We start from the raw sequence: 16,458 nt of genomic DNA, 5'->3' as shown, positions 1-16,458 counted from the left end.
AGGTTAAAGCGGTTTTGAGCCGGAAACCAATGGCTGGGGACGGGAGGCAGATGTTGACTGTGTGATCATGCGTATAAAATCCGTTACTGAAGCGTGCCGAAAGCGGACTAAACAGCCTGTATGAACGCACCCACTGAGTGTTTTTTTTTCTTCGGCCACCCATGCTCTCAAAGATTGCAATTACTGAACTGGATTAGCAGTAGACTTTACTAATGGATTCTGCCCATTCCCCACCCCCATCCCATTCATTGCAAGTCACCTATTTGCCCCTCAAGCTATTCCCTGTGGGTAGCCTGTCCCCCCAGGAGCAACTTTTGGGGGAATCATTCAGGCTGTAGGAGGCCAGAAGGTTGTATCCTGCTGGTTAAAAAAAACATGTTCCTTCTGCAGAAATTAGCACTAGCTCTAACCCCATGAATCAGTGGCATGTCTTTGGATCTCAGCAAAACTGCCAGAAGTATTTCTTCACCCAAAGAGTGATTAACATATGGAATTCACTGCCACAGGAGGTGGTGCTGGCTACAAGCATGGACGGCTTCAAGAGGGAATTAGATAAGCATATGGAGAAGTGGTCCATCAGTGGCTATTAGCCACAAGGTATAGATAGGGACTCCGGGGCAAATGATGCTCTGTATTCTTGGTGCTGGGGGGGGGGTCAATAGTGTGAGGGTTCCTAGTTTCCTGGCCCCACTGCTGGACCTCCTGATGGCACCTGGTATCTTTGGCCACTGTGTGACAGAGTTTTGAATGGGATGGGCCATTGGCCTAATCCAACATTGGCTTCTCTTGTGTTCTTAAGTCCATGTGGGTATCCATAAATTTCTGAAGCTCTATATAAGCAGTACTGCACACACCCTTCTCTGCAGAGGAAAGCTGGGTATGTAACCTTCTGCACTAATGTAGCTGTTCTTTCACACAGAGGAGATGGGGAAATTCTTTCCAACTGAAAACCTTTACACAAATTGAAGGCTCTTCCCTCACTTGAAGCTGTGCTATCAAGGTCTACTCTGACAGCAACTCTCCAGGTTCTCAGACAGAGGTCTTCCACATTCCCTACTATCTGTGCCATTCAACTGGGGCTACTGCGAAATGAACCTGGCTATAAGCCCCCCCCCAACCTACCCCTTCAAGTAATACCTAAAGTGAAAAAATCTTAGCACATGGAACCCTATTATACAAACTGCTTATACAGCTAGATGATATGAGATGCCACTGTACACAGCAACACAGCTATATTAATTTCAGTTCTGTTCCAGAAGGACAAAAACATTAAAAATCCATGTTTGCCAAATGATAAGGCCAAAGCCAATGAGAAAAGCAAACTTGCTTTTAGATGGATATGATTATAAGTACACAATGCTAACATGGGCGGATGACAGGCAATACTTCACTATTCTTTCTAAGCAGGAAGCAGTTATTTGAGGTCACTTAAGGCTGAATGCTGGAGTTGGGAAGGCAACCAAACTGGCAGTCTCCACTATTCTCCAGTCTAAAACCAAGGCTGCAGTTTTAAACGCCATTACTTTACAGTGAGTCAATTGTATTTACTTAGCAAATGCAGGGCATCAGACTGGCAGGCTCTTACGAAAAGAAGCAAAATGTTGAATATGCAGATTTGTGCACTGTGGCATTCTAATGTGTACCTGGGCAGAGTGGGTTATGATGTTTTATTTCGTTCTCTAACAAATTCATTTATCATCAAATCTGCACTGGGCACTCAGATATTCTCAAGCACCTATGTTTCTAAACAGATAAACAGAGGGCAGATTTATCAATGGCACTACAGCCACAACAGTAACAGAAACTTCATGTTAAGAAGCAGTCCCTCTCTACCAGAGTCACAGACAAACAGCTGGGAATAGCTGTCATAACTTACGCCGTCTATGAGCTTGTCAGAGAAAGTCTTTGAATGGACCGTTGGTCTGACCAACCATACCTGGAGACTGGGAATAAAGGGCTGGATCCAAACTACCATTCCATCAGCATAACCAGCTATTCTGCCCACAGAAGGGGCTCTTGTCACTGGAGGAGAGAAGGGTGATTTCCACCAATTTTTCCTCCTCCTGCAGATCCCCATTTTGCCCGGGGGGGCGGGGGCACTAACCCTCAGGAGCACAGAAGACTGCAGTGGGAGAAAGGAGGCAGAAAGTGGCCTCATCTAATACTACACCCTTCCAAGCTGCATCAGCTCCATGCCACAGTTCTCCTTCTTTGTCCCGGCATTAGGATAAATTGCCTTGCCACACTGAAGTCGTGCCTATGTACACCGTTACGAATAGCTGAAGAGCACATTAACATTTATTGAAAGAGAAAGGGAAGTATCCCATCACAAGCGCACAGGCTTGTATTAAAAGTATTTAGCATTTACTGTCGTATCTCAAAGCAAATTTTTAAACTGCTTGAAATCAAGTAAAAAGAGTCTATTCTTTAAAAAAAATGTAAGGCAAGGTCACATCGGCTTCTGTCCCAGCCTTCACTGGAGTGCTACCAAGAGCAATCCTCGTGAAGTATTTGCACAATAGAAAGAAACAGCCAAACACATCCTTGCTACATTACCTTGAGTATAGGAAAGTTAGTCTTTTTTCTCTCAAAACGCACTGATACCATTGCTTATAAAAAGATTCAATCCATTTCTCCGGCATCTCTTCAGATGTTGAATCTAAAACATAGGTTGTTGAATTGAGCAAAAAAAAAAAAAAAAAAGAGGAGGGGCTTACACAGAGTTTGGCTTTGGTTTCCATCCTCCCCGTCTACAATTAAACCATGAGAACAACATTTACTGAACTTAAAACATACAGAACCAGACAGCTATTGCACACTCAGAAGTTCCTTTGCTTCACCAGTTTGCATGCCTACACAGGTGTCGTGACGGTGGTGCCAGAGACAGGAATTCCTCCCCCTCTTACAACGAGCTGCTGGAAGGTGTGGTTGTCAATCGTCTTCCAATATAAATCCTTTAGGCACACAAATAAAAAACAATGAGTGCTTTGCTTCAGAGGACCCCACGCCAGATGCTACAGCGCCTCTTTTTTCCTCCTGCTTTGACTACTACTGAGACTGCATTTTCCATGCCCGTAAGTGCATGTTTGGCAATTAATCCAGGCTTGCAAGCAACCATCTGCCTAATAACCTGTGACAAAGATGAATCATGTTTAGGCACCCATGTAAGAATCTTCTGTCTGTAGACCTGATTCCTTTTTAATGTCAGGTCACAAACAGGGGTGGGTCAATTTAAGTGCATGAGAAAAAGAGTTTGTGTGTGTGAAATATCTCTGGATTTGTTTACAAACATGAAATCTCCACTACAGACCCTTGGTTTTCAGATCTTGCATGAGGTACTAATTCACATGAGAAATGCTGAGCTCAAAACACCAAAGTAGTTGAAACTAGAAGGGCCTTATTTGCATCCCAGCTGGGCATTATTTCAGGCAGACAGAGAATGGGGAACCATTATATTTATACACAAAATGTTTCACTTTCTACTGGCATTCCAGTGGTCCCTTGACGAAAATAAGAGAAGTAGAATGGATGTTAATAGTGGAGCACTGCATGTCTTACAGACACAGCCTACAGGTTCATTAAAAAGACGTCATTACCAGTGTTCCCTCTCAGCTGGGTTAGTGTGAGCTAGCTCACAGTTTCTTAGCCTCAGGCTCACACATTTTTGTCTTAGCTCAGGAAGGATGGCTCCAGAATAGGGTTGTGCATTTGGTTCATCTGAACCGAGTGCACCCCCAAAAATGGCCCTTTCGGGCTGCTGTGGGCCAATTCAGATTCTCTGATCTGAATCGGCTTGCCGCTGAATTTCTGCTGAATTTCGCAGGGTAGTTGTTGGGGCCTCTCCCCAAGATACCCACCAAGTTTTAAGAACATTGAACCAGGGAGTCCAATTCTATGGCCCCCCAAACAGGTTGCTCCCATCCCCTCCATTGTTCTCTATGGTGGGGGGAAAAGTAACCTTTTTTTTGCGCACCCCTACTCCAGAATAAACCAATTTATGCAGTAGCCAAATTGCTCGCTCACAACTTTAATGTCAGTAGCTCAGAAAGTAGAATTTTTGCTTAGAAGACTCCACAGCTTAGAGGGAGCATTGGTCATTACCCAGAACTATATGGCAATAGGATCTCCTGTGTGTAGTACATTCCTTACTGATGTAGCTCCCATGGAACAACCACAGAAGTAACCACCTCTAAGCTAAATTGCAGCTACTCTGCTCAGAAACGGCTGTGCTTCTGCTTATTCCAATATTTCAAGACTATCTTTCAATGTCCCCATGGGATGGAAGTTTCTTTCCCCGCTTTGTGGCTGTCACTTAGGACAGCAAAGTTCTCTACTTTATTTCAGTTTTAAAAAAATGAGTGCCAATGTAATCCCTCACATCACTGGAATGATTTCTGTAACGGTTTCTTCAGGCTTATAGGCAAGTTCATGAAACCATGTTTGAGCAAACTGTGTGCATAACGGATCCCGACGGGCTGTTTCCACCAGATTCATCACAAAGGTATTCTACAAATGCAATATATTACATTGGAACTGGAGATCACTTCTACATCCACTTTCTCCTGTCCACTGGGACTGGATAGCCAATTTCCTTCCTTCAAGTTACTGCCCAATTAAAGCTCCTGGGAGATGTTCTCCAGGCCTGCCGTATATGGAATAGGAATGATGAAAGTCTAGAGAACGGATGGAAGCAAAACTCTTCCTGATGTTACAGATATTTCAGATTTATAAATAATATCCACTTTTGGAATACACTGGCAGCTCACTGTTTGCAATGACAGATATACAGTCAACACATTTGTTTTCTTACATGATGCACAGTATTCTGTCACATTACTCTCTTTTGGTCCAACCTGTAAAATAGCTGATATAAGTAAACAGTTTGCATTATTAGAAATAGAGGGAATCCTGCCTTAAAACACCACAGTTGGGCTTCCAGCCTTACAACTCTACAATTGATCTGTTCATTGAATCAGTTCTTACCCTAGTCCAATGGCAAGCAGATGGGAAAGCACCAGAGATGGTAGAAAGACCTTCAAAAATTCTGCAGAAAATATGCCTCCTTTCTTCATCACACTTGTGTTTCTCATACTGAGGGTAGCTGAGCGCTTAGGATGTTTAAACAGAAACTCCCTGGTGCATCAGAAGAAAAGAAAACCGTGTCAGCAACTGTTGTGTAAAACCAATCCACTTACCTAGCAGATCTGCATAACTCATTTGCATTGTTCCCAGTAAGAGGACTCACTTGGGTGGAATGTTCTCAGGCCTGCTGGACCAATCCCACATCCAGTCAGAATTCTTCTTCAAAAGCCGTTCAACTTCTTTCCTTCTTTCCAGGAAATCTTCTTCAGACTAAGAGAAAGGCAGATATATCCAGATGGCACCGAAACTATTATTAGATAAAAAAGTACTGATTGAACGTGATCAAGAAACTGCTCTCCAAGGAATCAGGGTGTCAGAATCCAAGGCACAGGTCAACAAGCATAGACTGTGCCAGAGTGGAAAATTCTTGTCAAAGGCTTTCAGGGCTGGAGTTAATCAGTTGTAGATTTTCCGGGCTGTACGGCAGTGGTCTTGGCATTGTAGTACCTGACGTTTCGCCAGCAGCTGTGACTGGCATCCTCAGAGGTATAACAACACCTTGACACAGAGAGTACTCCATCTTTCTGTGTTATGCCTCTGAGGATGCCAGTCACAGCTGCTGGCGAAACGTCAGGTACTACAATGCCAAGACCACAGCCATACAGCCCAGAAAATCTACAACAACTGATAGAAAATTCTTCTCCCACACTTCAGATATTCAGTTTCTGGATCCAAGGCGGGGAACACTGGGGGTACAAAACTCCCCAGGCTCAAGTTGCACAAGAGGAAGGCAAGAAACCAGGCAACCTACTTGCCTCATTTTGTTCTCATGTTCCCACCAGCATGCTGTCTGCAACAGCTGAGCTTCAACAACTAGAAGCCCTTCTAGGAATTCATAATCCCTCATTTTAACCATTTGCTCGACTTGAAATCATTGCAATTGCTCTCCCACAGCAAATGATTACTAGCTATGTTTTTCAGTTAAGCAACTGTTGATGTAAACAGTTACCAAGTGCTTAAAATTGCTTATATGTGGATTGGTGAGTCCCCTCACCAATGACCCGTCTTTTAAATGTGTGAGAAGGGGCTCCCAACAGGAATCTTATTCCAAGGACCTGCGATGAGTCTCAGCAGCCCCATCTGGATAAACCTATGGCATGATTTTCTATACGGGACTGAAATCTGTTTAGGGATGCATCTGCATGGTCAGCTGTCAATCAGATAAATAACTAATACTTGCATTGCAGGCAGGTTGGATCCTACAGATCACACCATGGAACTTTCCCATCCCACCCCTTCCCCCCAGCAGTCTTCTGAGGTCATCGAAAAGGTGATGGTCAGCGTCATGGGAGCTCCAAAAACAAAATATGATCGTGCACAGGGGACTTCTGTGAAGAGGGGAATCAGGTGACACTTCCCAGTGGTGCAAGGGGCTCCCTCGGTGCAAGAGGGAAATGGGAGCAAAGTTGCTGGATTCCCTTCTTCACAGCAGTGCCCTATTCCCAGGACGTCCTGTCCATGGGACTCCTGTGTCTCCCAGCATCAGCTTGTCAGGGGAAGCTTGTCAGGCTGCTGTGGGAAGAGAAGGTGGGACAAATCCACAATTACTTTCTGTTCATGATTCACAGAATCCAACCCAGCAGGCTTTATTATAGCGTACATTCAATCTTTCTTGGCCATCATTTCCATTTTGAAGCCAAGTGTCCAGTTTTGCACATTTACCAGAGCACATGTGTATTTTATAAATTTACTCAAGCAATAAAGTTTAAAATGACAACTGATCCTTAGTTATGGATTCTATTGGACTTCACTGGTTTAGCAGTAGTCCAATCGTTTTGCGGCCATCCCATCTGACAAAACGTGTCACGCTACAGACAAATTTCACCTCTAGAGAAATGTACTCTACTTTGTGGCTACATCACATTATTGAGAATTTTGGAGCTACAAAACTCAGAAGTATCTGAGTCATACAAGGAAAAGATAAAAGAATGGTTAATTGCTCTCAAGCACCTCCATCCCACTGATGGCTCTCACAAGCACCCAGTTACTTAAGGCTTGGTTATGCAAATACTTCTAGCTAGCAGAGAACAATGAAGGGCCCATCTCACTCACTGGCAAGAATGTGACACCTAGGGTGGTGACATAGGGTCGCCAAATGCTAGACTAGAGTTGCAAGATCTCCTTGACGCACTGGTGGGGGGTGGGGGGGAGCCCACCAGGAGTGTGGCAGGGCTCCACAACATGAGGACATCACACAGAAGTGATGGCATCATGTCGGGAGCATCACATGGTGACACTCTGTTTTGAGGGCAAAACTCTATGGTAAAATTGCCCTGAAACCATAGAGTTTTGACCAAAAAACAGAGCGTCACCACACATTGTCCCTGACACAATGATATCACTTCTGTGTGACATCATCATGTTGGGGATGTTGCCCAGCAATGTAGGATTTCCCCCACCCCCAAAACTGGGAGATTCTCCGCCTGGACCTAGGGAATGGCAGCCCTATGCTAGACAGTTTCTCTTCCTGGGGAGGATAGGAAAAGAAGGACTGACCCACAGGAGGTAGGCAACTATTTAAGATAAATTCCCTTGACACAAGGGAAATAAGGTCTATTTTAAGAAGTCTGTTCTGATGATAACTTGGAGGAGGAAGGAGTTCTCGCACCTGGGCACAATCTTGATGCCCGCCATTACCACATGGAGCTAACAAAGGACAGGCAGCCCACACAAAAACTCAAGGTAATGGATGACCAACAGAACACTATAACTTTAGAACTAAAGAGCCTATCCTAGAATAACAACAATCAGACTATGTTCAGCAGAGGACCAAAGGATGTACTGTTACTTTGTAATCTTGCTTGATCCATTGCTGCGTGGCGTATGTGTATGAGCAGGGTATGGACATTCACTGTTTAATACACTTCCTACTACTATTCTTTTGAAAGCTAGAAGTTCATTCTTTGCAACCATGCTAAGCCCCAATCAAACACATTACTAAAGGGTTGCCAAGGAAAAGGGTGGTAGATGGTCAATAATAGATCACTAGATTCTTGGGAGTGCACGTGTGGTGGTAAGCCATCCCTGAAAGGCCTAGTCAGAGTGAGAACAGGAGATGCGGGCATTAGGTGGAGACTGTACACAGCAACATGGAGAGAGTTCTAGGAATGCTGGCCACCATTGTGGGAAATACTCTAATACTATGGGCTGATCCTGCATCGAGCAGGGGGTTGGACTAGATGGCCTGTATGGCCCCTCCCAACTCTGTGGTTCTGTAAACCAGCTGGTGGCCATACCCACAGAGAAGCAAGGAACCTCACCAGGAGTCAGGTGGGCTTGAGCAAGTGATGCACCACTGGGTGGGGACCTGGGACAGCTGCTGAGTATATCAACCTCTTGGAGGACATCGGAGGGCCCAAAGCTGAATGGCACTCATGAGTCAGCAGGGCATTCAAGCAACGTCATCAGTTTGAGTAACTGCTCTGCTTGCAGAGTTCTAAAAGTTATTCTAAGAACTAAGTTACTCACAGTTCAATCCTCAGTCCCTCAAAGTAATCCCCAATAAGTACATCTGAACATGTTTCTGAGTGTACTCGCTCAAGGCTGCTCTCTAAAACCAATCTTTTCTTGGAAATGGACTCATCTTCCCAAACAGTTTTATCAGACACTCTTGAAACTATTAGGTCTCATCTAGACAGTTTTTTAAAAAACAACCAAACCTTCCACATAGCAGTCACTTTAATGCTAGAACCAATCCAGTACTGGAAGTCTCAGCCTTTTCAAGTGCTACAAATGCTGAAGTGTAGGGGCACACAGCTTCAAAAGAATTAAAAAAAAAATTTCTAAAGGGATCACAATATGGCAGCGGCACAGGTTTCAATCTTCCTCAAAGTACAAGCACTATCAAATAGTTACCTGTGACACCTTGACATTCCGAGGAGCACTCCAAGTTAAAGCAGGCCCATCAGATAAGGGGGGAAATCGCACTACCCAGTCACTACATATCCCTATGTAAAGTAATCAATGGACTGTGGAACGGGCTGTAGCTCACTGTCAGAATACATGAAACTGCAAGGTGCCAGGTTCAGTCCCTCAACATCTCCAGCAAGCAGGAGGTGGGGAAGGTCCTCCTCTTTCTGAAGCCTTGGAGAACCACTACCAGTCAGATTAGGCAATACTGATCTAAACGGGCCAATGGTCTGAACTAGTACAAACTCAGCATCTTGTGCTTATGTGATTTCCTATTAACAGAAGTGCTTCCTTAAGGGAAGGCATCGGGAGATACAAATGTGCATTTTGTGGTAGATAAACCAATAACGGTAACGTTTACCTGAGAACTAGTCTTTTCTCCACTGCCACGGCTCTCTACCTCAGAAGCTCTGAGAATGTCCTGAGGTGTCTGGGAACGAGGAGGGCTTTTGTAAAGAAAGACAGAAGAAGTTAACCAAAAATGTTAAGGAAAATTATCTGTAATGATGTACTGCTATATCAGGCAAACCGCCCTGCTCTCAGAACAAATTTGGAAGAATTACCTCCACGTGTACGAGTAACGCAGCCACATCATACTCCCTGATGAAGGGGAGTGATGGGTCAAGAGCACTCACTGAGCCAAAGTGACAATTGCACTTTTAACTGCAACACTGCCTTCATGTCCATTCTTCAAAAACTGGATCTGGTTTGTAGGACGATTAAGCAATTACCCATGCCACTATATGGAGTGGCTTTTGACGGGACACCAAAGTTCATTAGTTCTGGTCCACATCTATTTAATGAAGCAAAGTCAACAGGATTTAAAAACTAGACAATCAGGAAGCTAGGAACTGTGATCAGTATGTGAAATCAGGTCTGTGTGCATTTCTTGTTCCTGCAGTCCCAAATTTTGCTGATTACTTTGATTACTTTCATGTTTCTGTTCCTTTTTGTTATCTTCTGTTTGATGTGGCCTTCTTTAGGGCAAGAGCCCAGTCGATAGCTATCTTCAGGATATGAGCAGTAGAGCCAGTGACAGAGTCTGGTCTGACCGACAATTCAACTCCCCATGGTGGCTGCTGAGTCAATCACTACTGGAGGCATCATCACCACAAATTCACCTAAGACATTATAATATAGATTATGCTTGTACTCTTGTCCTTCCTTTAGAAGGCTTAGAGCAGCTTACACTGGATTCTCCCTTTTAGACACCGACCAAGTCTACACCTGCTTGGTTTCAACAGTAGTAGATCATCGGGCGTCAACACAAGACTTAAAGGAGTTCTGTTCTGAGAGGAGTGTGCAGTTAATGAGCTCTGCTCACCTCTATCACCAGGTCCAAGCAGTTTTAAAAATATATCTGACATGAAATAGGAATGAAGCTGGTGGTGGGTGGGTGTTGTCTAGAGTAATGAGATGGTTTTGGTTGTGATAAAGAGAAGGCATGTTGATTTAAAAAGGACCAACTGCATCACCTGACGTGTTTGTCAAACTTTAATACTATAATAGCCCAGGCAAGCCTGATCTCATCAGATCTTGGAAGCTAAGCAGTACTTGGATGGGAGACCAGGGCCAGGAAGCAGAGACAGGCAATGGCAAGCCAACTTACTGAAACATCCAAGCCCCACTAGAGGTCACCAGAAGTCAACCATGACTTCCAGGTGCACACACACACACATATATATACACACAGCCACACAAAATACTCACCAAAAAACCATCTAATACTGTACAATATCGACAATAAAAAGAACTGAAAAATATTTAACACAGTATATATTGGGATAGGTACCTGTCACAGTGTGAGCTCTCTCGTGAACTGCTTCGTCCAGACTCATGCTGGGCATCCAGAAGAATTTTCTCCATGTCACCATTGTAAAGGGAAATTGAAGCTGGGACCTGCTCCTGGCTGGCTGGTGGAGCCGTACTGCCATTCCCATTGCTGCTAAAGTGGAGCTCCACCCAGGAACCTGCTCACATAGGTTTCAGGGAGACCAAAAGAAGAAGAAGCAAAAGTGGGTATTTAAAAGGCAGGCACATCCATTTGCTTGACATTCTCTTTTCAAGTCAGCCTAAACAGCTTCCTTCTTGCATTCCACAAAGGGAACAGGCAGAGGACACCGATTATTGCAAGTTAATAATAAAACTCTGCTCTAATAGGAAATGGCAATGCTGTTACCTTTTAAGCCTTCTTAAAACCTATTCATCTCAATGCAGATCTCTGAATACAACTGCCCTGCCGTACTATTGAAATATACTGACTACAGTAATCACTGGCAGCATGCCAAAGACCCAGGCATTTAGGAGTCTTTCACAAATTACAGCATCCCTATAGCAAAAGCACTTGCATACAGAAGATGTGTGAGAAACTCCTGTAGATTGTCATGTGGTGACCCTATATGTGGGTTCTTTTCCAGGACATGAAGTGCTTTTCTATAAGAGTGCTTATGACAATCCCACCACTGAATTTCCCCCCCCCCCCCAGATCTGGGAGTTCTGAATTATCCGGTCTTGTAGCACCAATGCACTAGTGACCCGTCATTCTGTTTTTGGTTTCTGGGCTGTTTTTACTATTAATTTCAGAGAGGGGGAAAGGGAGATGACCGTTGCAGTCCAGAGCACATCCATACAGATTAAACCACAGAACAAGACAGCAATTGTACAACCAAATCCAGATTCCTTTTTTGCCCTGGAATCAATGATTATGTGTGCCCCAATGCCAGCAAGGGACAGAAAATGTGCAAACTGCAGCAGCCAACTTGTCACTTCCATTTTTTTTAAAAAAATCATCTGATTAAAAGAAAGCCACCCATGTACTTGCAAGTTTTATCCTGCTCATTCTAGCCAAAAATGCAATCTAGGTCTAATGCCATAGCCTACCTGGCTTGCTTCCTTTTCCCAAAGGGAAGGATACAGGAGGGGAAAGCGATCCAGGTGAGCCACACCATATAACACCACAGTACAGTCAATATTCCCAAGATGAAGGGACTGCCTGGGTGGGGAAACTTTTTTTTCAACAAGCAGGGGCTTCCCCCTTCCTTTTAAACACTACAAGTCCTAGGCCAGCTTCATGCAATTCCTGTTTTGGGTGCCACACATATCCATGTCCATTAGAGACAGCATAAGAAGCTCCAACCCAAAAGATAGTGGAGTGTGCAAAGTCACTTCTAGTGACCTGATTCCTTTTGCAACTAGGTTGATGTTTAGCCCTTAGCTACGCCTGACTGGGAAGCAACAGGCAATTAGAACTTTAACAATGTCTAACTGAATTAATGTGAGTAATCGCCTCTTCGTTTCCGTGGGAGAAGAAAAGAACAGTGCTAAGTACTGAACTTACTGTCCAAAACAGACATTTGTACCACAAGCTGTTACTGTTTGAAATTATATTGGAGAGGGGAGAGAGAGCCATGTATCTTTTTTTAATCTCTTGAGACTTTTTGCTTTAAGGCATAATCTACTGAGCTTGCTTAATACATCAGCCCATTTGTTAGTTCAGGTGGATGTTTCTTGCCCAAACATACATTTTTACAAGGCTACTCCTTCTCTGTTTCTGTGGCTCATCCCTTGGAACTACAATTCCCAGGATGCTTAGCAGCAGAAGAAAACAGAGGAAGGTAAGCAAGGAGGAGACAGGCAAAGAAAGGAAACAGAGACAGCTACACTGAGCTACACTGAGAGCCAGAAACACTCAGCTACACTGAGAGCCAGAAACATGTTGTTAAACAGCCTGTAACATCTACATTCCTAGGTTCTAGATAATACACAGCGTACAGATTGCATATGTTTTCCAACAATACATAAATATATCTGGGAACATAGAGTCCCTCTATGTCACTTTGAAAACTAAAACTGACAAGAGTTATGAAATAGGTCTTGCAAAACAACCGAAAGGAAGGTTATTGACACAGAGAAGAAGGAGATGGCTGCCAGTTTCCCTCTTACTCCCCACCCCATCCCAGGACTCCCTTGCCTATGACAGGCAACAATTCAACAAATACAATGTTCCCCAGTACGGTATCTCCATACTTCATCCAGACATTTAAAGGCACAGTTGTCTTGCCACAAAAGAAAAGTCAAGCGAGCAAGAAATTGGACTGGATGAAATGGAGAGTGGCAAAGAACATAATTTACAATCTTAAGTGCATTTCTCAAGTAGTCTGCATTTCCATCCAGACAGAATTCTGCCAAACCTCCCATGCATTCAAGAGACCAGGTTAACAAATACAAATATGCAGCTAATATGAGATCTTTCGAGTGTGGCAAATGATGCAATAGATGTCACAGTTTCTGCAAGTTCTGCATTATAACCACAAGATTAGTTGCAGACATTTTACTTCCCTTAAACTTTTCTTGGAAAATCTGTTATGCTATATTAGCGGAGTGAAATGAGAGCCCAAAAAGGGCTCTGGGAGATATGATACCAAAAGCAAAACAACACAGATTGGAAGGTTTGAGTGCTTTCTACATTTCATTTGCCACCACCCCTTCAGACAGGTCACATGAGAATGAAACAGCCCAGTGTGCATGCAACAGCTCTGTGTGTCTTTCAGCCTGTGTATGTGCACTGAACATAAATCAACCAAACGTTTTGACAACATCAAAAAGGCTGGGTAACGAAAGTGCCTTCAGGTTCAATGCAGAACTCGACATTTTGCTTACATGAGCATACTAGAGAAACAACTCTCAATTACTCACTGCACAGCCAGCCTGGAGTTGACAGACAAGATTGGGCAAAACCACAGGACAGCACTAGATAATCACATTCAAAAAATTTCATCTATCCAACTGTGAAAACCCTATCTTCTTCTCACAAAGTGAATAAGAAAAGTCCCCCTCTTGTGTTACAGTCGACTTTCTAGCAGTGTTCCCTCTAAGCTGAGTTAGTGTGAGCTAGCTCACAGTTTGTTAGCCTCTGGCTCACACATTTTTGTCTCAGCTCAGGAAGGAGGGCTCCAGAGCAAACTAATTTATGCAGTAGCCAAATCATTCGCTCACAACTTTAATGCCAGTAGCTCACAAAGTAGAATTTTTGCTCACAAGACTCCACAGCTTAGAGGGAACATTGCTTTCTAGGCTTTACCCCCTCTTGTGTTACAGTCGACTTTCTAGGCTTTCGGGACATACCAGTTATAAATCCCATGACAGCGACAAGGGTTACTGTTTACCACCAGAACTGTTGCACAAGTCCTGATGACTCACACGGGTAAAAGGTATAACCAGCACAGATGGGGAACACAAGCGAGTATTAGAACGACAATAACTGTGCCTCGGATCTACCGAATTCCAGGCCAAAAAAAAGTAACCCATTCTGGAGCTTAGTTTTCCAATAATGTTACCCCATCGGCGGAAGGCAGGAGAAATCCACGTTACTCCAATTTCTAGAAAATCCAAGTTATTAATAGCTCAGAGAACTGAGGGCCTAGAATGCTTGCCGATGAGCAGTGGGTACCGAAGACAGGGGAATCTGATCTCTCGCCCCTCAGTTTCTGCCACTGCCGCTTCTCCAGAAACATTATAACTGTAACCAGCAATGAGAAAAATACAGAAGAATAGAACCTGGAGTAGGAAGACCTCAGGCGCTCAAAACAATGCGATTTCGAGCCCCAGTTGCTGATCGGCAAAGGTAAACGCCAAATTGCTCTAACAAGCAGTCCTGCAATACGGGCCCGATAAATAAAGAGACCAAATGATGAAGAGCCCTTACCCTGCAAATTCTCCTCTTGCACCCCGGACGACTCGCTCGATGACATTGCTCCTGAGAAGAAGCGTTTCTATTTTTGAGTCCCTCTTGGGTTGCTCGGGTTGTTCTCTCCCCTCCGACGCGGCTGACAGTAGCAGCTGCCGCCCTCGCCGCCTGTCCCTGCTGCTGGCTCCGACCACTCACGCCCAGCTGATCGGCCCCAGGGAGCGAGCCAGTCTGTTATTGTTATTGTTGCTGCCGCAGGTTCCAGGGATCGCGAACTAGCATTGTGACGTCAGCAGAGAACGAAGCGCCCTGACTGGTTGCTAATTCAGTCTCGCGCCACGCCCCCTTCTCTTACCCTGGCAACCTTTGCAGACCGAAATAGAGAGCTGGGAGCACGCCGCAAGAAAGAGAGCAAGCGTGGAGCCCGCCTGCTGCAGAAAGCGAAGAGCAGCGCTTTCCTGACAATCAGCAGCGGCTCGACTGTTCTGCATGCAGGAGACGCAATCCTAGAGCGAGCCAGGTCTTGATACCACCGACGTTATTCTGACGAGCGGTTTAGGAGAGAGTTTACAGCGATAGAAACCCCGCCCACCAAGCCATACGCTGGACTGCAAAGCTCCTGGTTGGCTGAAGAGGACGGCAAAACAAAACTTGCTTTGCATTGGACGCTGGGTGTGGCTGAGTTTCCCCATGATTGGATGAAGGACGGGGGTGGACCCCCCTCCCAACTCTCCCCACATCGTTAATCTTGATGTGCAATTAGAACCTCCTGTTCCGACTTTGCCTCGTGCATTTCTCGCGCTTGCGAGGAAACTTGTTTACCGGCGTGAGTGCCTGAGACGTTAACCCGTTACTAATCGCAGTCCCTGTTATGGGTCGCGTTCTCCGCTTTCCATCATACTTTCCTTAAGACACTGTAATAATTGAAACCGCATTGTGTACGTAATTTGCATCAACAAATGCCTCCTAATTTTTAGCTTGCCTCTTGTCTCATCCCATCTACCTACTCATGACCCCATATATTTTTAAACCCCACCTCTTTACCGAGGAGCTCAGAATACAGATTTGCACTTCAGTCTCCCCCATGCGAGCCTGAAAGTCGAACCATTTCAGGGCACTGATGCTCTGATGTTTACTTTTCTTTTTCTTGCTGTCAAGTTGCACCCAACTTGTGGCAACCTCAATAGGGTTTTCAAGGCAAGAACTATTCAGAAGTGTTTTGCCATTGCCTGCCTCTGCATAACCACCCTTGTACTGCTTGGTGGCCTCCCAGCCAAATATTAACCAACCAGGGCCAACCCTATGGTGTTTGGCTCCTCTGTAAAGTGTACTTACTGTGGAGGTGAGTAAATGGTCTACCCTAAGGCCAGAGAGACATAGCAGGCAGGATGCCTCATAACCTTCTTTAATGTGCAGAACAGTAAAGCAGTGAGCAATATAGATTTAACAACAGCTGGAGTCCTAATTAGTATATTTCAGAAGACACGCCCATTCGTGCAGGCCCATAGCCACAGTGGGGCATTTAGGGGCAGTGCCCCCTCATTCCCCGTGCCCCACAACTCCCGCTGCCCTTGCCTGCCAGCCGCACTCATTTGCTTTGCTTTGGCTGCTACAGGAGAAGGGGTGCAATTAATACTCGGTGCAATTAATACTTGGTAAGTATGCACTCTCTCTTCCTGTGGTGGCCAAGGCAAATGAGTGTGGCCGGCAGGTAAGGAAAG

The 16,458-nt window shown here is 44.7% G+C and overlaps 1 protein-coding gene across 1 annotated transcript; it reads right to left on the bottom strand.

The window, feature by feature from the left end:
- Positions 1–735: 735 nt before the first annotated feature.
- Positions 736–15,290, bottom strand: BNIP3 (BCL2/adenovirus E1B 19kDa interacting protein 3). The gene is made up of 6 exons (XM_015409361.1): positions 14,756–15,290; positions 10,844–11,021; positions 9,413–9,497; positions 5,246–5,352; positions 4,984–5,133; positions 736–2,954 (listed from the first exon to the last, which is right to left on the bottom strand). Exons 1-6 carry the CDS (start codon positions 14,799–14,801, stop codon positions 2,903–2,905), a joined length of 618 nt encoding a protein of 205 aa, XP_015264847.1. The 5' UTR covers positions 14,802–15,290; the 3' UTR covers positions 736–2,902.
- Positions 15,291–16,458: the final 1,168 nt, after the last annotated feature.

Source organism: Gekko japonicus, unplaced genomic scaffold, assembly GCF_001447785.1.
Source record: "Gekko japonicus isolate JY-2015 unplaced genomic scaffold, Gekko_japonicus_V1.1 scaffold716, whole genome shotgun sequence".
NCBI classification, from domain to species: Eukaryota; Metazoa; Chordata; class Lepidosauria; order Squamata; family Gekkonidae; genus Gekko; species Gekko japonicus.
This window is presented reverse-complemented; position numbering and strand designations above follow the sequence as displayed.

Coding starts and splice junctions, on each gene's coding strand:
- BNIP3 (XM_015409361.1), bottom strand. CDS start 14,801: ATGTCATCGAGCGAGTCGTCCGGGGTGCAAGAGGAGAATTTGCAGG. Junction 5,353..9,412: donor GAGAAAAGACTAGTTCTCAG/GTAAACGTTACC, acceptor CCTTTCTCTTAG/TCTGAAGAAGATTTCCTGGA. Junction 2,955..4,983: donor CTGCTTGCCATTGGACTAGG/GTAAGAACTGAT, acceptor GTGTGCCTAAAG/GATTTATATTGGAAGACGAT.